This window comes from Antechinus flavipes, chromosome 4, assembly GCF_016432865.1.
Source record: "Antechinus flavipes isolate AdamAnt ecotype Samford, QLD, Australia chromosome 4, AdamAnt_v2, whole genome shotgun sequence".
Lineage (NCBI taxonomy): Eukaryota > Metazoa > Chordata > Mammalia > Dasyuromorphia > Dasyuridae > Antechinus > Antechinus flavipes.
In genome coordinates, this window is record NC_067401.1 from 118,715,983 (window position 1) to 118,738,564 (window position 22,582).

The following is a 22,582-nucleotide window of genomic DNA, read 5'->3' on the forward strand; positions in this document are numbered from 1 at the left end:
ACCATAAGGATGTATTTGCTAATTAGTTCTGTAAATGAATAGGAGGAAAGTAAAGATATCTGCAGTAAAACATCATAAAATAGAGTTATCAAAAATGAAACTGAGGAATTTCAAATCACAAAAAGTACTAACATGTTTTGTGGAAAGACCTAGCCAAGTGCTTTCATATCTTAATCCCAGGCATACCTCTATTTCATCACAAAGTCAATTATGATGTCAATTGTTCTGTACTTTATAGTGGAATAAGACCCTTTTATGGTGGAATAGGAATATGAGGAATGTAAATGAGAAGGCAGTAAGGGTATGGAATATATAGATCAAAGAGCAGCATGTAGGTTGGTCAGGGCTCACCCTTATGGGTGCTCTACATCTCCAAAGTTCCAGCAGATATCTAGAAGATTGTTCGCTGTTCTCTTTAGGGCTTCAGTTGCTCCTGAAAGGATAAGTTATTGGTGACCATGTGCAAACAGTGCTCAGAGTGTGAACGTGTAGGAGAGGTATCAAAATGAAGGTGCTCTATTCGTACTCTTTACAAAATCCTGTGGTTACTATACATTGGAGGTAGGTACTAAATTCTATAGATTAAAAAAACTGGTAGTCTGAAAGATTGTAGCTAGCTAGAATTTGAACTTGAGGTCATAATTTTGAACTTGGACAATTCTTCACTTTCTTCTCCCTCCCACCTATACTCACAAAATATGTGTCATCATTTGTGACATTTGGGAAAATTTCTAAGGTTAATATATCTGGATCACCATGACCAGCTCAAAGCTTTTAGAGACCAAAGAGTATTCCTATTTTAAAATTTGCAGCCATAATGGCATATGTAACTTATCAGGATGGAGCTAATTTTAATACAGTGAGAAACTGATATGGAAATGTCTTATCTGGAGAAAGAATGTAAAACTAGTGAAACCTGCAGAAAGGAACCTTGATTGATATAGGAGTTGTGGAGTAAGTAAATGAAGGAAGGTTCCTTGGGCTAAAAAATAATTTTCTTTCTTCATATACAACTACTTGGAGGATATTTTCTCAAGGCCTTCAACATTGGAGGAGAGTTTTATTCCCTTGGTGTGTATAGCTATCCAGAAATCAGATCTTGCAGGAGTGACTAGATTTAATGTGGTGAATATTCAAAGTGTTGATGCCAGAGGGTGGTAGGAAATAGAGACAAGCCTATCATATTTATTTGGTAGGACAGGTGCTATGGTCATGAAGATGATTTTCCCAGTACTAAGATTTATCCATTAATCCATATATTGGATTACTTGCTTTCTAGGGGAGGGAATAGAGAGAAGGGAAGAAACAATTTTGGAACCTATGGTTTTGCAGGATTGAATGTTTAAAACTATCTATGCATATGTTTTAAAAACAAAAAGCTTTAAAATAAATAAAAAATACATTTAAAAAAATGCTTCTAGTAACACAACTCTTCCCGCACCTATAAAGTATCCCTCTCATTTTAATAGTCTGTTTCTTGTTAACAAAAAAGGAGTTTATAGCCTGAAGTTTTCTTATTTGACAAAATTTTATTGCCTTCTCAACACTGAATTTCGAGTTATACATTCTTGATTCATTTGTTCTTTTGACTGTTTTCTTCTGTTTCTCTGACTTCATGTTTGTACTACTTTGTAGTCCAATAACATAATCTATCACATTCATATGCCATAATTTGTTCGATCTTTCTTGAGTTGTCACCCCCCTTTTGCTTCCAGGTCCGTCTTCTTACAAATTTTTGCACATGTGTGTTCTTTTCTTTTTAGCAATAATTTCTTTAGAATGTGATCCAAGCAGTATAAACTATAGTTTAAAAAGTGTGAATATGTTAATAAAGTTTCTTGTATAATTCCATATTGTTTCCCAGAATGAATTTTGAACAATTCAGTTTCACCAGAAATGAATTAGCATGCTTTTCTTCTTTCAGCTTCTCCCAACAGTGAGTTTTCCACCTTTGCCAAGCTGATAAGAGAAAGGATAACATCAGAACTTTAACATTTTTTATTCATCTGTTCATTACTGAATTAATTTTATTTAGAATTTCATTAATTTTATGTAGTAGTGCAAAAGAAGTAATCAAGCCCTCTTTGTCCATTTCTGCACTATTTAACAGTAGTACTTTCTAAATGGATGATTTTGTGCTGAAGCCAGAGTTCCAGATATCCAAAAGATGGTCCATGAACAGAATGTATCTGTATCCTCATGATACTTACCAAAGGATAGTCTCATTTCTTATGATGTCATTAATGTTTCACCATTTTTCTCAATGCTGCTAGGTTTCTGGGGTAGTGATTGATTCACAGAAAAGGTATTGATGATGGAGGTGAAACTGTATCCCCTTTAATCTGTAAAATTGTCACTCTGAAATTGTGTCTCCTTTTGATCTGTAAAAGAAAGGAGATTCTGGCCTCCAGATTTCAGAGAGTCTAAGAGAAGACATATTTTCCAGGCTGGGCTTTTCTAAGACAAATCACCCTCCCTCTTCCCATTGATTTTTTGGATATCTGGATCCTCATTCAGGAAGCCTTCAAAGTGATTTTCATTCAATTGGAGATTGGGGCCTGATATTGAGTGGCTGAAACTCCAAGATGAGTATCTAGGTCTGGGGGCATTGGCTTTTTTTTTCAACTGGAAGTTTTAGCCTCAGACTTCTTAAAAGGACAATTCTAAACTCCATATTCTTGCAGGAGTCCAAAGTAGTATGCTTTGCGAAGAGACCTCTCCCCTCTTGGCACAGCTGCCTACTAGGACCCTTGCCGTTGTGAAGAGACCCTCTTCTCAGTGAAACCTCTTGTTAATTCTCTGCCAGGACCTTGCCACTGAGGAAGTCAGACTTCCTAGCAAAGCTGGCTTCTCAGTACCAATAAGACTTCCTTTTTTGCCTCTAATATTTCGGGTTCGTGAATTCTTTCACATTGGACCTGCACCTCCAACCAAAAAAGAGGACACAAATTCAGAGTGATAATTTTACAGATTTAAGGAGACACAGTTTCACCCCCGTCATCATGTGTTCTAAATTGCAGGTGTATATTTTGAGATTAGGATCTTTGAACAATGTAATGGGAAGGAATTGAAGGGAGAAAAGACAGTTTGGGAGTAAGTCTGACTCTCTAGATGACTATAGATGTTTGTACTTGTTCTTAATGACTTTAAATAAGAACCCTTCCTACTTAACCTGATGACCATTAGGAGTTGGATAGGAGATTTCATGGATCTGGGAAATGAAGCAAAATAAAGCAAATAATAAGCAAAATAAAAAATAAAGCTGTCATTGTTTACAATTTCTTAAATTTCTTATTTAACCCCTCACCAAACCAATTTGCAGGCTCTATGATATTTATAGATTATAGTTATATAGTATATTGTAATAAAAATTAATATTCCTTAATAATTACTCTGCTTTAGGTTATGCTAGAACTATGGGTGAAATTTTTTTTTAATCTTTATTTTTAAAAAATTCTGATCTTAAGCTCAGAAAAGATTTTTTCATATATGAAGCAAAGCAGAAAAAAAAAAATTGCACATGAAGCTGTGAATTTTTACCACTTATAGCTTTCTTCTTCCAGGTATATAAGGAAACATTTTTTCAAAATTCTTCTGTTTGTTTCCTGTTGACTTTTGTGCATTTCTAAAATGTTTCAGTGTCCCTCTTTTAATATTTTAAAAAAATGTTAGTAACCTCATTGCTAGCCTATTTTTCCCATGTAACTCCCTCCCCCCTAGTTTAACGGAAAACCAAGGCCACATCAGGTGAAACAATCTCCACATTGGTTGTATCATTTTGTACTTTATCATCGCACTATCAGGAATAGAGAGTATGGTTATCATCTAATGTGTGTAATAATATAATGGTTAGTCATTACATAGATTAGAGATTTTAAGTCTTTCTTAGATGTTTGTTTTTACATTTTGTTATTATTGTATAAATGATTCTCCAGGGTACTACTTAAATTTCACTTTGCATCAGTTCATGCAAGTCTTACTAGATTTCTCTGAGAAAATCCTTTTTTTCATTTCTTACGTTAACAATATTTTATTATGTTCACATAGCATAATTTGTCCAACAATTGCCCAATTGTTGTGTTTCCAATACTTTGCTATTATAAAAAAGAATCATAATTTTTTTTGTTCTTTTGCCCTTTTTTTCAATTCTTTTGCTGACTCACAAATTTTAGTGAGTTTTTGGATAAGGAACCAAATTGCTTCCCATAATGTTTGGATAATTCATAACTCTGTCAGTAGTGCTTTAGTGATTTTATTTTCCTGAAAACTGTCCAGCAATGATCAATTTTTCTTTTTGTCATCTTTGTCAGTCTGATAGGGATGAAGTAGAATCTTAAAGTAGTTTTAATTTGTATTTCTTTAATGATGATTTAGATCATTTAAAAATATCTGTTAATAACTTAGATTTCTTCCTTTAAGAAATAACTGTTCATATCCTTTGACCATTTACCATTTGGGAACGCCGCTTATAAATTTGAATCAGTTCCTTATATATCTTTGAAATAAGACCTTTATCAGAAAAACTGCTGTAAAGTTCTTCCCACTTCCCCAGTTAACTGTTCTGTTCTCGTTTTAAATGCAATAATTTTTTTTGCACAAAATCTTTTTTGATTTTATATAATTAAAATTTTATTTGTTTCTTGACAAATTTCCTCATTGGGTCACAAATTCCATCCCCATCCATAGTTGTAATAGTAGGTATTTCCTACTTGCTCCTCTAATGTGTTTGTAATGTGACCTGTTTATCTCTAAGTACGGTATCCATTTGGAACATATCTTGGTAAATGGTAGGAGATATTTATCTAAAAGTAATTTCTTCCTAAATGTTTTTCTTCTTTAGCACCTTGATAATGTGAGATCTTAAGTTCTATTTTCCTTTTCCCTAATTACATTTCTTCTTACTTCCCTTTTTCTTTTTTCTTTTAAAACTGTTAAAACAGAACAAAACTTTTCCTAGGCCCTCCATCTTGTCTAACTAATTCTATGACTTTTGATGACATGGTTCTGAGATAACAGTTTTTCTTTTCCCTATTAGAATATAAATTCTTTGTCCTTGTATAGTTTTTAATCATTGCTTCACTGGATTTTAAAAAATGTTTTTCTTGATAATTTGGTTTGCTTTTTAAAGTTCCTAGTTAGCTGTGAGTTGTTTTTTTTTTTTTTTTTTTTATTCAGAAATGCTTGGAAATCCTCTCTTTCAGTGAAAGCTCATTTGTTCCCTGTAAGATTATACTTGGGTACATAATGCTTGGATTTTGAAAGTCTTTATCTTTGCCATTAGAAATATTGCATTCTGATCTTTCTCCTCCTTTATAGTGGCAGTTGCCAAGTCTTATGTGAGACTAACTTTGGTATCTTGGTATTTGAACTTTGGTAGACAACTACTAGCTCTAATCTCTCTACATCAGAAACCCTCCTCAGGGTCAGAAAGACAGAAGTGTGGATCCATGATCTTTTCTCTTATTTTTCCTCAACTCCATCTTCACAGTGGAAGGCTCTGTAATCTCACACAGAGTCAGTGACAGCTGTATTCACCCCTGTCTTGGACTTTATTTTGTACATAGTTACAGGCCTCAGATTTACACACATAGAAAGCTTCTTTGATCCATTCTGACTGGACTCCTTCCCTGGTATTCTTAGCACTCTTTTATCTCCCCTATTCCCCTTGGACAGAAAAAGGGGATCTAATAGAATTTCTTATTGGTTTTACCAATGACACTTGGTCTAGTACCCTTCTTCAGTTTATGAGTTAAGTGTGAGAGCTAATTGCACTGCTTTTTTCACCCTAATCTTTTTGTCAAGTTTTGATCAAAACCTGTTAGTTTTACCTAGGTCTATAATCCCATATTCCCTATTTTATTTGCAACTATTTAAATTTTACTTCAGCATTTCAAAAGTGACCCCTCCCCCCTTACTTATTGATGAGCCTCTAGAATATGGTTAAGTAGCTTTCCCAGAACTTTCTTTTTGATCTTTTTAGTATCTGTTTAATACTGGAAGCTTTTCAAATCTTTGTAGGACTTGGCAGAGGATTAGAGTCCTGGATCAACTCCATATCATGCCAAATAAAAAAGAGAATTTTAGTGGAAAATTAAGTACTCTTTATTTACTAGCCATTAAACTCATGGAATTTTAATAAATATATGTTTTTATAATTAGAAGTTTTTTCTTTAACCTAATGTTTTTTAAAATAAAATTTTATTACTGTGTTTTCTTGGTCTTTTAAATTTTTTTTGTGGTATGATCTTTAATATTCAGGACTTTCCCTGATGTTAACTGTGAGGGATATAGAAGACCCTTACCCAAAATGATTACTCAGAGATCACTCAGTAGAAGGCAGAAAAGTTGTTTATTTAAAACCTCCGGAGAATGAGATAAAAAAGAGAAAGCTCATGGTAGGAGGGCTAAAGAAGTAGTAAAGATACATAGCTTTTATACAAGAAATTGCATCACAAGTAAAAGAGCATTGAGAAGGGGAGGGGAGGCATCTATTTGGTTGTTGCTATTTGGGGAGATTGGAATGGAAGGTTTCTGTTTCCCCGAAATCTCTTGATTTCTAAGATACAGAAAGTCAGGCGTTCGGGCTTAATCAAGCAGATAGTGGTCCAGATAATAGACTAAATATCAATAAATGTCAAATACCAATAAATATCATCAACTCAGGTTAAGTAAATATGTTTCTAGCTGGCCAAGGCTCAAGTATATGAGCCTGCACATATTATATAGGTCATAGGGGAAACACAGAAATAATAAAATACAGAAAAAGAATTAATACATTCCTGTAAGTTCTTCACCTTATCTCTATTCCCCACATTAATTTAAGGGAAAGGGTTGTCGTTAGTAAACTGAGTAATTTGATGCATTCTATTTCTAATATATTTTCATCAATTAAAAATTTTTTTTGTTTCTTTTGTGTACATGTGTGTGAGAACAGGATGTCACGAGCTGTTCAGCTTCCGATCCCCTGCCCTGTACAGCTTGGTTCATTAAGGAATGACTCTCTGGAAGCTCAGTTCCATGAATATGTCAAACAAGGAAACTATGTTAAAGTGAAAAAAATTCTGAAGAAAGGTAAGCACAATATAGATATGTTAAGAAATAAGATTCATAATATCAGTAAATAGATTAAAATATGGAGGCAAAATCAAAGATATTGTACTAAGAAAAATAATTCCTTGAGAAGTCCTGAATTGGAAATCTTGATAAAATGTGGTTACAGTTTTTAAAATATCACCCTGTATTACTCAAATAGAGGTTTTAAGAGGCATGCTAAAAAAAAAAAAAAAAAGTTTTTAAATGAAGCTTTGCCAAATATGGCAAGCCTGTCATTAAAATTTGCTTTAAAAGAATTCTTAAACAGTAGATATGACTTCACCTTAATAGCATCATACATTAAAGAGTACTGGAACCCTAACATGATCTGGGTTCAAATTTCAGCTGCGCCACTTTGTAATAAATTTGTCAACCTTATCAAGTGACCATGGGCCTTTCTGGACTTCAGTTTCCTCATTTATAAAATGAAACCCTGAAAATACGATTTATTTCATTTTGAAATCAGTTGAAAATGACATTATAGAACTAAATCATAATTGTATCATAAATTCCCAAGGAATTGTAATTCTAACATAGAGTTGAAATATATATAAGAGGATTTTGTGGTGATATAAAAGTGTTTTGAAATCATGAAGATACTAAAATGTGTACATAGTCATATATTATGGTGTTTCAGTCCATTTTGTTCATTGAAGAAAAATTAGGAGTGACTAGATGTCATTTGGGATTAGGGCAGGTTCATGTAACTGTCATTAATAATAGTTCTTTACCCTAAACAGGGAAAAAAGCAGAAACTAAGTTGCTGCTTTCCTTTAGGTTTTTTTGGAGAGGTAGGGGCAAAGATCATGATTTTTTTTTCCTTTTGTATAAGTATATTCTAATACAAAACAATACAGCATTTAAAGTTGCTAAGAGTTGGGTTCAAATTCCACCTCTGACCTTTATTATTTACGTTATCGTTCTTCTATAAGGAACCTCTGTAATTTGAAGGTTTAGTTTTCTTATTCTTCCTGAAGATCAATAATGAAGATTAACAAAAATTTTCCTGCAGATATATGAAAAGTATGAAAAATTAAATAAAATCAATCAGCAGGCATTTTTAAAAGTTTTTTCTATGTGTTAGACATTAGGCTAGGTATACAAAGACAAGTGAAAAGAAGAAAACATAATTTGGAGAGGAAGGAAATAAAAATTAGGGGATCAGGACTAGGAATTCTAATATGTAGACGTGAGGAAGGAATGCTTATTTGAAGCATGAAGGTAACTGATAAAAGAAAAATTCAAGAAACAGTTTCAGGGGATTTACTAATTATGGATAATAGATAATTAATAAAATAATGGTAATTTGGCTTTCTTTCCTGAGCCAAAGACAAATCATGGAAGCTGCAAAACACTTATATGCTCTTGAAAGAAGTGTTCTCAACAAATGGAAGTTAACATTGGTTAACAATTAATGAGAGAGAGGGAGGTAGGCAGCACAGTGGATAGAGCACTGGCCCTGAAGTCAGGAGGACCCAAGTTCAAATTCAGCCTCACATACTTAATACTTCCTAACTTCGTGACCCTGGGCAAATTGCAAATCATTTAACTCCATTTGCCTCAGCAAAAACAAAACCAAAACCGAGAAAATGAATATTATAATGAGGTGGGCTTATTCTAATAAAGGGCTCACAAGACCTAATTTAAGACACTTATCTCTACCCAGACTGATGAGGTCTAGAATTGGGGTACCTAAATGAAATTAGGGTTTAGGTGAGGTCTAGTGGCAGGTTTGGGGTACAGGGAGTCAAACAGAGCTCCCCTGCAACCCCCTTGGATTTGGTGCAAGGACATGGCAGTAAATGAGGTCTAGTAACGGGCGGGAGTCCTCAATAAAGCCATTTATTGGCCCAAAAGCTAGATTGATAAAAAAGGTTTTATTATGGGGTTCAGAAGCAAGGTTAAAGCATAGTTAAGGAAATAGGTGAAGGTAGAGATAAGGAGAAGGTAGAGACAGAGAGTCCAATGGACAGAAGATCCTGACATGATGCATGTTTGGGACCTCTGCAAAGAGGGGGTCCCAGCATGTCCTTTTTATAATGGGAGATTTAGCTCGAGGGGCTTTTGGGTGTAGCACCAAAGTTGGCTCAGATCTGGGTGGGGCTGGGAGAAGCTGGAATCTTCTATTGGAATATAAAAGGACCAGGATTTGTGAGTTTAAGGGTAATTACATTAACTAGGAGGGGATGGGAGTCTTAAAGAAAGGAATCTTTCCCACATCAAGACCACCCTGCCTTGAGCAATCTAGACCAAGGGATTTATTTCCACTGAAATCTCCCCGAATAAAAATAATAACAATGGGCCAGAATTCACTTAGATTAGATTAATTTTCTAAGGTTTTGTTATTGAGTGGGGCCGCATGCAAGTGTGTGCCAGGATTTGGGCAATCATATCTATCAGCAGACCCTGGCTATATAATCTACGCAGGCGTCCTCAAACTTTTAAAATAGGGGGCCAGTTCACTGTCCCTCAGATTGTTGGAGGGCTGGACTATAGTAAAAACAAAAACTTTGTTTTGTGGGCCTTTAAATAAAGAAACTTCATAGCCCTGGGTGAGGGGGATAAACGTCCTCAGCTGCTGCATCTGGCCCACAGGCCGTAGTTTGAGGACCCCTGATCTACAGGGTCTGCTGATAGATATGATTGCTCAAATTCCTCTGAATGAGGAAATAGGGAAAAACCTAAATCTTAATTAATAATCAATTATTAATATAAGAGCATTATTTCTCTCATCACCAGTGCAGATTGTGGAGATTCAAGAGATAGGGTGCCATGTATGAGAAACAGTAAAAAGGTTAGTTTATGTGTGAATGAAAAGGAATTATTTATAGTATTCTGGAAAGGTAGAATGGATCATGGTTATGAAAGACTTTAAAAACCAAACAGTGTGCCTGTACTGATGGAAAATAGAGATTCTGGGAGGACAGATTTAGAGTTAGAAGGAATCTTAAAGGTATTATCTAGTCTACTCCCTTATTTTATGGAGATGAAGTCTAGAAAATGTAAGTGATTTGTACAGGCCACATGGTTATTAAATATATGAGTTATATGTGTGTATGTGTGCGATGAGACTAGTAGTAAAGAGATGTGAAAATTGGGGTGGGAAATCTCCTCTGGTTGGCATAGGTCTAATGCTAAAGAATTTGCAAACCCAAAATCTGAGTGGCAGAAAAGGGAAGTTTATTGTTCTCTAAGAAGAAGCTCTCTTAGTGGGCAAAACTCATTAGGAATCTGGCACAGGTGAGTTAACAGAGATCCCTGGTTATGCGGGTAAATGTTGGCCTGGGGCTGGGAGCTGTTTGGGCTAATCAATAGAGAACCATCAGGCATAATTTTCCAATTAAATAAAATCACTTGAGAGTTTGAAGATTTTTTCCCCAGAGTCTGGGAATTCCCTGAAGGAAACCAGGGCCATCCCAAAAATATCTCAGTTTCAGTGGAGGGTGATTTGACCATGATCTCCAATTGAATGAAACCACTTAACTTAGGGAGGGGTCCTTGTCTGGGAAAGGTATGCTTTTCCCAGGATTCAGGAGTCTCCCCAAAGAGGACACAGTTTATATCACCCCTCCCCCCAAAGGTCACATCAGTTTTTCCAAAATATCTGTTTACATCATCAGTACCTGCCACAGACCTGATCCAAAGTAGCATAAAATTTTGTGGAATTGAATTGAATTCCTTGGTCTATTTTCTTATTTATGGAACACAGGAGATAATTATTAGTCCCTTCAAAAGGGGAGCCCCAAAGCTGAGAGAGCAGGGTTACTCTGAAAATAAAGCCCTGTCAGGAGGATGGTTTATTTTAGTGAGAGATACACGTTAAATTTTTAAGTTGCAGGGCAGGTCTCTATGATTCTCGTCTAGAACCTGCTCTCAATTAATTATTATTTTTAGAGCTTTAGTGGGGATCTTAAACTCAGAGCCACGCTTCACCGTAGTCGGATTGAAGAAAGCTGAGCCCTACCTTCTCTATAGAACATCGCGAGAACTTGAAGCTTGTCTCTTTCGCCCGAGGTTTTGGGTTAAAAAGCAGCTACCACGCGTGATTGGCTGTCCGGAGGTAGTATGCTAATTAGCACTCGTGAGGCTTTCAGAATTTGGGGACCTCTTCTGGCTTGGGGAACAGCTGTTTGTGATTTGCGTATTCTTGTGCTTATCGAAGAAGCTGCCTAGCGTCAGCTGGGGTGGGAGTCAGGGTTCCGTGGGAAAATAGCCGTAAGCTAACAGAGTGCGGGATCGTCTGTGGCGGGCGCGTCAGCGCTGTGTTGGCTAAGACTATACTTTCAGGGATCATTTCTATAGTATGTTACTAGAGAATTGTGGCTGAAAGTGTAGCACGGAGGTAACCACGAGGAGGAGCTGGAGCGTTCTCTTCTGAGCGTGAAGCCGGCTTGTGGTGCTGCTTTTCAGCAGCTGTCACTTGCCATTGATGATCGTTCTTCCCTTCCTTCGGGTTGGGTGAGAGGAAGGGAACGCAGGCTGAGTGGCCCTCAATATTGTTCTTTGTTTTTTAAAAAAAGCATAAACTAGGTTCTTCGGAGTACTTATTTTGTTATCTTTCAGAAAGCTAACTTTCATTGTAAGTGCTTGAGTGTGAGAATATCACATTTGGTTTTGTGGTCACACGTGTGTGTTGTTGAGTTTTTGGTTCAATAATATGTGGTGCTCCTCACTTCACGGCTTGTACTCTATCCACTGCGCCATCTAGCTGCTCCTGGTTCAATAATTTTTAAGGTTATTATTTTTTTTAGCAAAAATTATTTGGTTCTATCTCAGTCTCCAACATAGATACATATTGCTGTCTGGCTTTGGGAGTATTTTGTTACTTTTTCTATTTGTGGCCATTTTGGGTTTTTTCCCCCGAGTTTTTTTATGATACTTTGATTTTTCTAATTCTGCATCATAAGATGCACCATGTCAGATTGCCACCACAGTATTTAATGCATATTATTTTTTGAATGTTTCTTTTCCATACTATGCATCTTTGTTTTTTATTAGTAATAAGTATATAGAATTGATGGTGACTCTTGGGTCATTGATGTGGAACTTTTTATGATCCCATTTTTGGGATTTCCTTGGTAGAGATACTGGAATGATTAGATTATCTGGTATTTTCTTTAGATGCTGTCATGTTAATTATAAGGTGAAATAATTTTGCTTCCTCTTTGCATTGGTCTTTTCCCTTATGTTTTTTTCTGATTTTACTGCTGTAGCTAGAATTCCCAATAGTAATAATGATGTTGAGCTTTTTTTTTTTTTTTTTAATTCCTATTAGAAATTCCTGTTCCCATTTTAGACAATAGCAATATTCTTACCTTACAAAAATTATGCTAATTCTTGGTTTGGTAAGTCTTGAAAGATGTATAAAAGCAGTAAGAAAATTTTGAAAGGGAAAGGATCTTTATCCAAAGCTGAGCTTTTAATCTATGTTTTAGATGATAATTGGCATCATTCTTGAATCATTCAGGACCTCTGTCCGTATATTCTTCTTTCTTTCATATTCAGCATCTCACTACTTTCTTTACATTTAACACAGATACTCATGAATCCCTATTTGTATGTAAGTTTACTTCACCCTACACTTAACACAAGGTATTTTTCCTATTTCTCTTTTCCCTTCCAATTTTTTCTCCATTGTTTCAGAATCATTCATATTCCTTGGACAATTTCAGATGAATTGTAGGACCTTTTTTTCTTGAATTTGCCATCTTTGGTATTACCCACATTTTAGCAAACATGGAAGATGTAATCAGTATATGATAAATGAATTTAGGAAGCAACAAACTGATTTGTAGGCTGAGGTGTATGGGGTTTCATCTGATTGTAGAGATTGAAAAATTTGACTTAGACTACACTTTTCTAATCTTGAGGAATGGTTGCTGAGGCCCTAGGATTGCTGGTATAATGTATTTATGCCCGCTCAATACTGCTCTATATACAAGTGGACAATTTGGACTGGTTTCAAGGTTAAAGAAGTGAGACTCTAATCAAAGGGATGCTGGGCTCCCTTTTATCCCCTATCCTTAAACGTGAGGGTGGAGTAGAAAAGTACTCAGTGTACAATAAAATCAGGTTTGGAATATGTAATTTATTTCTACACACAAAAGAAATACTAAAAATAAGACTCCGAACATGAATGTACCAGGATTCTGGAATGCTGACACTTTAGCCTCTTCAGAACATAAAATAGTTTGTAGAACTGCTAATTAGGAATTTTACATTTTTCCTTTGATTCAACACTATCCAAATCACTGCCTGTATGTCTGCTAGTAAAATAGATACAGAGCAAGCTTTTTCTTGGCCATCCTCTCCAGAAGGCTGAAGTATCCTTTTTCTTGCCATCACCCTGTTGATGCTGCAGCTCCTGCACTACCATGTTTCTCTGATAATAAGACACTGTTTTATTAATTTTTTTGGACAAAAAAACCACCAGAGGGCTTATTTTCAGGGGAGGGCTTATTTTAATGAACATTGACAGCAATTTTAATAAACAGGTAAATGTGAACCAAAAAAAGTACTCTTTATTCAATAATGATCATGTCATCTTCTTCAGCAACATCGTCATAAGTGTCCATACCCTGAATTCTGTCCTGGATGTCTTGCGCCTCTATTTCCTTCAGAAGAAGTGGACCCAATCTGTCATGTCCAGCAATATAGCTCTCTTTAAATGAACATGTCTTGTCCAGGTAACCTGCTCGTAGTGCCTTGGCGACACAGCTGTCAGTAATTTTATCCCATGATTTCTTCACCCAAGGCACGACTTCTTGCAGACAGGGCTTCACAAAGTTTCCACGCTGATTTCTTTCCGTTCTATTTTCAATGTAGTCATTGACTTCCATGCACAAATGGTCCTTGAATGGCTTGTTTATTGCAATATCAAGGGTGTAGAGATAGGCAGTCATTCCTGCAGGAATCATTACTTGATCTATTCTCTCTGCAAGGAAGTTCTTCATTTCTTTAGCACGGTGAGTGCTGGCTGAGTTCTTCTTTTATAACTCCATCATGCCCCCTGAGTTCTTCTTTTATCCTCCATCATGCCCCTTTTATCCTCCATCATGCCCCCTCACTCCCGCTTACATACTGGGTTTTTGTTGTTCTGCCTCAGCTCTCCTCCGCAGTGCTGCTCTCAATGGCGCCAGCAAGCAAATCACTGGGGAAGAACAGGATGACGCACTCACTGCTGCAGCTCTGATTGGATGCAGCTCGGAGCACGGCATGCATTTCACCAGGGGTGGAGGGTGGGGGGAACGGTGCATACAGAGGGTACTGTAATGTAGCGTGTAGCGCAGGGGATCACCTTCACCACAATAGCAATCTCAATAGGGCTTATTTTCGGGGGAGGGCTTATTTTAGAGGAATCTTACACAGTAAGGGGAGGGCTTATTTTCGGGATAGGTCTTATTATCGGAGAAACACGGTATGTCTCCCTGAACCGCTGTTTTCCTGGCTTCTTTGATTCATAAGGTCACCTTCAAGTTTGGACTTGTCCCTCTCAAGATAAGTACTTGTTCATCATTGATCAGGAAAAAGCAAACACAAAAGCAGCAGGCACAGGCTTGCCTAAGTAGGATATTTGTTTTAGATGAGGAGGGGCTGAGGTGGGAGATAATGTTGTAGATGTAGATAGTCACATATATCTGCAAATACTGCAAGAAATTTCTGATATGCCCAGCTTAAGGACTGCTCAGTTTTATCCAACTCAACTCAGAAAGCAATTCTGACACAGTTCAAAGCTGAAAAGGGAGAGAGAGGAAGATGGGGCAAGTCAGCCCTTTTTGTATATCTTATAAATTCATTTTTTTCAACTCTGCAACCAATAAGGAGATTCTTTGTCAGCTTTTTTTCCCTCTAGAGTTCTAGTTTCCTAAAGTTTTTGTCTAAAAAAGACAAAACAGGTTGTATCCATGACTATTCCTTCTAAGTAAGCAGACATATATACATGGGAGCACAGATAGAACTGAGCTCCAGGTGGTCATAGGAAGCAGGGGTTATAAAGACAAAAATGATGTAATTACATAGTGGTCTTCATCAGGTCATCTCTGGGCTGGATTTTTTTTTTTTAACTGGGAGTTGATATGAATCCATCTAAGTTGGTTTTCTGGCATAGCAAGGGAAATTCTGGATTCAGTATGGAACTTCATTCTGCAAATACTGCAAGAAAATTCTTAAGCTTAAGGAATGCTCAGTTTTATCTCATTCTTAGATCAGTCTACCCTCTTCTGGTTAGTAAGGGAGCTTGAGCAAAATAAGATGTCTAGTAAAGTCATTAACCATTCCATTTTTACATTTGTTTATTTTGTCTAGGGTACCAAACCTGTAGCCCCAAATTACACATGACCAAAAAACAACTTAAATGAGAATGAAAGCAACCTATTATGATGCTTTTCTTTTTGATTTCCCAGAGTTCATAATACTTTCTCCCTAGAGTCCTTGGGGGAAATCTTTCCAACAAAGTTTCAAGTATTGCTTTGACATAGCTAAAGTAGCAAATGATGTGGTACTAGGTGATGTGCTTTAGGAGAAGCACCAAATGTGGGAATTCAGTCATGTGAGGAATTCACAATGGCCATTCTCTTTGGCAAAAGGTAGATTTACTTAGGGAAAGAGGTTACAATCAAAATGAAGAAATAAAATAGATACTAGGAATGATAAATATGAAAGAGTTGGGAGACCATAGAAAAGGGTTTTAATAATCAATGATAAGTTCCTTAGTGGAACTCACAGTTACTCAGAAAAAGGGAACACCCCATAAAGTTGGGATTTAGCACCTTAAAAGGAGTGGGGTCTGAGAGGAGAAACACCAGAAAGCATAATGGGATTGTGAGAGACATCATGTGGCATGGGGCAGGGGGAGTGAGGGGTGTTAGGGAAAACACACAATGAGTCAGAGTGTCCTGGTGGACTGACCCAAGTAGGGATAGCAAATATGGCATGGACCATAAGTAGAATTATAGGGAAAATTTGAACTCAGGTGTTTATCTTAACTTGGATTTCTGATTGGATTACCTCCACAGAAGATGGGATCAGGGAGCTAAACTTGATTTCTATCTCAGCCTTCTTCCTGCATGCCCTAGGGAATAGTTTTATCGATACTCCAGTTCTCTATCCCACCACACCCACCATTCAGGACATCTTCAGCTGGTGTCTAGGATGGTTCCTCAAAGGGATTGTTGAAGGGAAAAAATACTACTCTTATTCCAAATCTGTCAAAAACAATTTTATTGTATTTAACAATCTATGTCCAAGACAAATTTTCTAGGAGAAAGAAATATCTAAATTGACATTGACTCCTGATGTTCTCTTACAACTCTTTCCCCAAAGACAATTTTAGAGAGCTTGAAAAAGGACAAGACTGTAATATATTAAAATAGAGTTGGGGGTAACTTCCAAGATAGTCATTACTCTGTTCCTTCCTTAACCACATCTCTTAAGGGTTCTTTTCTGTGATAATTATATCGACCTTGAATTTTAAAAGAGAAGTTCTGCCCAGGTGGATCATGACGTCCCATCATCATATTAACTGGGGTTAAGTTTTATTATCACTCTCATTCCATTTCTTCTTTTTTTTAATTACAGCTTTTTAACAAGATATATGCATGGGTAATTTTTCAGCATTGACAATTGCCAAATCTTTTGTTCCCATTTTTCTCCTCGTTCCCCTCACTTTCTCCTCCAGATGGCAGGTTGACCAATACATGTTAAATATGTTAAAGTATAAATTAAATACAATATTAGTATACATGTCCAAACAGTTATTTTGCTGTTCAAAAAGAATAGGACTTTGAAATAATGTACCATTAGCCTGTGAAGGAAATCAAAAATGCAAGCAGACAAAGGTAGAGGGATTGGGAATTCTATGTAGTGGTTCATAGTAATTTCCCAGAGTTCTTTCGCTGGGTGTAGCTGGTTTCAGTTCATTACTGCTCTATTGGAGCTGATTTGGTTCATCTCATTGTTGAATAGGACCAGGTCCATCAGAATTGATCATCATAAAGTATTGTTGTTGAAATGTAATAATGATCTCCTGGTCCTGTTCATTTCCCAACCATTCTCCAATTGATGGGCATCCACTCAGTTTCCAGCCACTACAAAAAGAGCTGCCACAAACATTTTTGCACATACAAGTCCCTTTCCCTTCTTTAAGATCTCTTTGGGATATAAGCCCAGTAGTAACACTGCTGGATCAAAGGGTTTGCACAGTTTAATTACTTTTTGAGCATAGTTCCAAATTGCTCTCCAGAATGGCTGGATGTGTTCACAATTCCACCAACAATGTATCAGTATCCCAGTTTTCCCACATCCCCTCCAACATTCAGCTTTATCTTTTCCTGTCATCTTAGTCAATCTGACTCTCATTTTATTTCTTTTTTTTTTTAATTTAAATTTTATTTTATTTTATAATAACTTTGTATTGACAGAATCCATGCCAGGGTAATTTTTTACAACATTATCCCTTGCACTTGCTTATGTTTCGTTTTTTCCCCTCTCTCCCTCCACCCCCCCCAAGATGGCAAGCAGTCCTATATATGTTGAATATGTTGCAGTATATCCTAGATACAATACATATTTGCAGAACCGAACAGTTCTCCTGTTGCACAGGGAGAATTGGATTCAGAAGGTAAAAATAACTTGGGAAGAAAATCAAAAATACAAATAGTTCACATTCATTTCCCAGTGTTCCTTCTCTGGGTGTAGCTGTCTCTGTCCATCATTTATCCATTGAAACTCAGTTAGGTCTCTTTGTCATAGAAATCCACTTCCATCAGAATACATCCTCATACAATATCGTTGTCGAAGTGTATAATGATCTCCTGGTTCTGCTCATCTCACTTAGCATCAGTCCATGTAGGTCTCTCCAAGCCTCTCTGTATTTCTCATTTTATTTCAAAAGAAGGCTGTAGCCTTTGTTATTCTTACTTTTCTAAAGGGAAATGTCTGGAAAGAATTTAGACTGATGAAATGTTTTTTTCAATATTTCTAGAGAAACTTTTAAAAATGGATTTTTACTGTTTCCATTTGATTAACATCTTTCCAGAAGAGTGTCAGTTGTAGACAAACTGTTGATAATCTTCCACCACAAAAGAGATATTTTAAATCTAAAAGACTTTTATAGCCCACATTAATAAAGACATAAAATGTAATAAAATAACTGATTTATAGCAACAATACCTTAAATAAAGGCAAAGCCGCTTAGCTGAACTGTTGTATCTGTTTCAATTCATCTCTGATCTGAATTATTTTCTTAGAAAACCTGGATGACTTGATAGATGAGCACAGGCTTGGTATGTGGGCAGGTGCTAGATCCCCTTACCCAAATTGACTACTCAGAGACATCTTCAGATACAAAGAAGCAGCATTTATTCAATCCTTGTAAGGAAAAGCTCAAGCACACCTGAGCAGACCTAGAACCTCTCAGCTCCCATCTCCCAGCATTGTGCCTGGCCTACCGAGTTGGAAATATTGCATTTGGTTAAATAGCAAAAGACCCAAGTCTTTTCATTGAATGGATTGAAAAGGAATTAACCATTATTGATCAATGGTCAGCAATGTTATCTTCTTCCTGTGAATCACATAACTTCTGGAGCTTAAACCTAGGGTCTGACCTTTCCTGTCCTACAGACCTCTAGGCTTAGGGCCTGATCCACTCTATCTCATAGACTAAGAAATCTTCACCTGCTCCCATTCATTCCCTCCTCTTTTTCATACATTTGAAGATTTCTCATCCCAATATTTATATATATTTCTTCCACTGGGACATCTTTGTTACCTAGGCCTGCAGGCTCATCCCTCTCTTCAGTATTAACTATAATCTGTCCTCTGTCATTTATAATCAACACCCGCACATCTGTGGAAGCTTTTAGGAGCCACTTTAGCTACTCTTGAACTTAGCTAAATCTTGAACTATTCTAATGATTAAGCACATAAGCAAGTAGGTGAATAGGATATTGCTACTTAAAGCAATTAGCAGGAATCCGAGACCCTGCTTCTACCAACTCCCACTATCTTGGAAACTTGGTCGTCACACACCAACAGGTTGGCATCTGGTAGCCAGTTATCCATAGAACTCCAGCATTGTGGAAATCTCAGGACCATTGTCACATCCTTCCCAACTTAAGCAGTCCAGACCCAGATTCATTTGGTACCAAGGGATAAAGGTCTCATCTACTGGAGCTGCTTCAGGCTGATAAGGGGCATAGAGCTGGCCCTGCCCAGTTGGGGTCCTGACTGAGAGGGGAGACAAGTGACGTATTGACAGCATCAGCAGCATCTGGTATTGAATGTCAGAATCAGGTATCAGGTGATTTCAGGTTGACCAGATAGTTGGAATTTCATAGCTTACAGTCTGGAGAAACAACTCTCACAAGTAAATTAAAATACAAGAACCAAATATGAGCAAAAGAAAAAGAATAAACACAAGTGGAGTTAATATGGAGGTTACTAGAGATAGTAACAAGGAACCCCATCCAGAGGAAGACTGGGGGAAGATGAGGCTATCATGAATGCTTCTCATCCAAACAGCTTTTCCTCTGATAAATACCAAAGAATGTTTTCTCCAAATTGCTGCTTTTGTTTCCTCACAGGAATAGGGGCAATGGGTGGAACAATGTAGCCTTAAATGAGTATGATCTCCTTTAGCAAAAACTTTAGAGCCTGTTCAGTCTTACAAGGGAAGGCTTTTACCCAATTAGTACAGGTTTTAACAAAACCAAAAGCAGGCCCTGCAAGGGGGCATATGTGTTGGCCTTTTTAACAGTCCTTTCAGAATTTACTTGCCTGGCAGCTATATGAGGGAATGCAGGAGTTAGGAGTTGGGGAATTAAAGGTGCCATGGTCAGGGGCAAACAGGTACCACACATGGGCAGCTGAATCTGCAAGCCTGTTTCCCTTGTCCTGAAGTGAATTCCCCTTCTGGTGTCCTTTACAAGACATGATAGAAATCTTTCTATATCCATGGACAGCTTGCAGTAATTGTTCCCCTGCATATTTGATAGGGGATTGTTTGACTGTCAAAAGTCCCCTTTCTCTTCATATAGCCTCATGATCACGTAAAACATGAAAAAACATATTTGAAGTCAGTATAAATATTAGTTCTCATTTCTTTCCCCAATTCTAAAGTTCTAATACAGGCAAAAATGCTTCAAAGCATTTTGGGGGATTGGTGCCAGAGTCTACAACTATTGGTCCAGGATGAGCTTAGGAGCATTTTCAATTAAAAGGGCTATATGGCAGTAGCTCTAAGGCAGGAAGGTCACCCCCAAAACACCAAGTTTCTTTGAGAAGTAAGCAAAAAGTTTTGGATAGGGTTCCAAAGACCTTAGTAGAGTCGAAATCCCTAGGACCTGGCCCTGCCTTCCATCAATGTACAGTGTAAAAAATGTACAATGGCTAAGGCCAGTCAAGAGATTAGCTTAGCTTTCAGGCTTTAAACAAACTGATAAGACACTGTAGGTCTTTAGACAAAAAACAAAACAACCCCCCCAAAAAAAACTTCATAGCCCTGGGTGGGGGAGGCATGGCTAGAAGTTTATGGTTTATATGGTTGCAGTCAGAGAAGCCTCCTGGATGAGCTGTAGATCAAGCTATCTAGCCCATACTGTCCATGTTCATTGGTGAGGGGTTATGTTCCTCTGGATTTACCCCATCAAGGGAAAAAAAGAAATTGTGAGTTTGTATGCAATGGTATGTAAAAGAAAGTATCTTTAAGATCTAGAGTAGAAAACTTGTCTTGGGATACTTGTCTTGGGCTCATGGCTTCTACTGATCATTTGCTCTGATTATAGAAATTTACTATAAGAAGAAAAAGCTGGGGCATAATTATAATAGCATCAAAACAGATCCTTCATGGAGCAGTTAGGTGGAACAATGGATATAGCACCAGCCTTGAAGTCAGGAGGACCTACCTGAGTTCAAATGTAATCTTAATCCAATTCTCCCTATGCAACAAGAGAACTGTTCGGTTCTGCAAACATATATTGTATCTAGGATATACTGCAACATATCCAACATATAAAGGACTGCTTGCCATCTAGGGGAGGGGGTGGAGGGAGGGAGGGGAAAAAAATGGAACAGAAACGAGTGCAAAGGATAATGTTGTAAAAAAAAAAAATTACCCTGGCATGGATTCTGTCAATATAAAGTAATTATTAAATAAAATTTTTAAAAAAAAAATGTAATCTTAGACCCTTAACACTTCCCAGCTGTCTGACCCTGGGCAAGTCACTTAACCCCAGTTGCCTCAGCAAAAAGCAAAGCAAAATAAACAAACAAACAACAAAAAAACCCCAGGTCCTTCAGGCTTCAATCTGAGAACACATACATGTTAGGATAAAGCATCTTTAGATCTCTTTGACAGCCTATTGTGCAGTAATATTTAGCCAGACTCAGAAATAATCAGGTGGAAAACAAAGAAACAGAACTGGGAAAATGAGTCAGAAGGAACCCATCCTAAGCAGAGGCTAACGTCGTCTTCCTGACTCTTGTCCAGATATGTCATCCATCTAAACATTTCAGGAAGGCATTTCTCTTGAAATAGGGGGCTATTGATTTAATGATCAGGGAATCAAATTCAGAACTCAAAAGAATATCAATTACAATCCCAAGAGATTTTATCACTTATGCCAGCTTCCACTAAGCAGGGACTTCAGATCTATGTAAAAACAAAAAAAACTTACAAATCATTGTGCATAATCTATCAAGTGCATTTGCAAAACAGTCAGAACTAGTGCAGGGATATCTGCTGTAGGTACCTCAAGAAAGCTACAGATTATATTTGTTATCATATTCATTAAACAAGGAGACCATTATGCACTTAAATAAATATGAAATAATTTAAAATAATAAATAATGTTAAATATTAAATGATTTGCTGAAGATAGATGGAGACCTTGGTAGAAATAATCGTTTTCAGAGAACTTTCAGTTCTAACAAACTTCTTTAAAAGTTTCTTGCATTGCTAAGCAATGGAATCTTTAATACAGCATCAACATTATCTTAACATTGGTATTGTATGTTGTTCACATCTAAAAACCCATATGAAGTCACAAATATGAAGTGATTAAATCCAATAAAGAAGTTAACACTCATATAGCATTTGTTTTATGCTAAGCACTTTTGCAATCTTGAAATGACCAACTGCCAAACTTCCCAATCATTGCTCTCAAAAATTAGCTAACTTTTTCTGTAGCCCCAGCTTGGCCAGAGCAGAAGTCTACAGAAAAAAGTCAGGCCTTCTTTCTCCTCCTCTCTCTCTCTCTCTCTCTCTCTCTTTTTTTAAAACAAAATCTAGGTCATAGAACAGACCTGACACAGACATTGTGCATAAACATACAAATATAGTCAAAAATTACATGGAAAAGGACCAAATCTTCCCACACACAACAGAAATATCTCATTAATTGCACTATTGCTCTGAAGATTTGGTTTAGACTATTCCTTCCCTTCTTGCTCTAGGGAGAGCAGCTTCAATCTCATGGCTTGAGATCCTAAAATA

At 36.9% G+C, this 22,582-nt stretch overlaps 1 protein-coding gene and 1 non-coding gene across 5 annotated transcripts in view; both read left to right on the forward strand.

The window, feature by feature from the left end:
- Positions 1-324: 324 nt before the first annotated feature.
- Positions 325-22,582, forward strand: part of TEX14 (testis expressed 14, intercellular bridge forming factor) — a 133,245-nt gene continuing 110,987 nt past the window's right edge. For 2 of the 4 annotated variants that reach the window (XM_051994160.1, XM_051994157.1), the window contains exons 1-2: positions 325-561; positions 6,935-7,071. In XM_051994160.1, coding sequence (XP_051850120.1) covers positions 506-561; positions 6,935-7,071 — 193 coding nt within the window. In that variant the 5' untranslated portion in view covers positions 325-505. The remainder of the gene's footprint in view (positions 562-6,934; positions 7,072-22,582) is intronic. The other 2 variants (XM_051994156.1, XM_051994158.1) reach the window with 1 other exon arrangement.
- Positions 11,364-11,580, forward strand: LOC127563711 (small nucleolar RNA U3). Its single transcript, XR_007954141.1, has one exon. It is a non-coding gene; the product is annotated as a small nucleolar RNA U3 (small nucleolar RNA).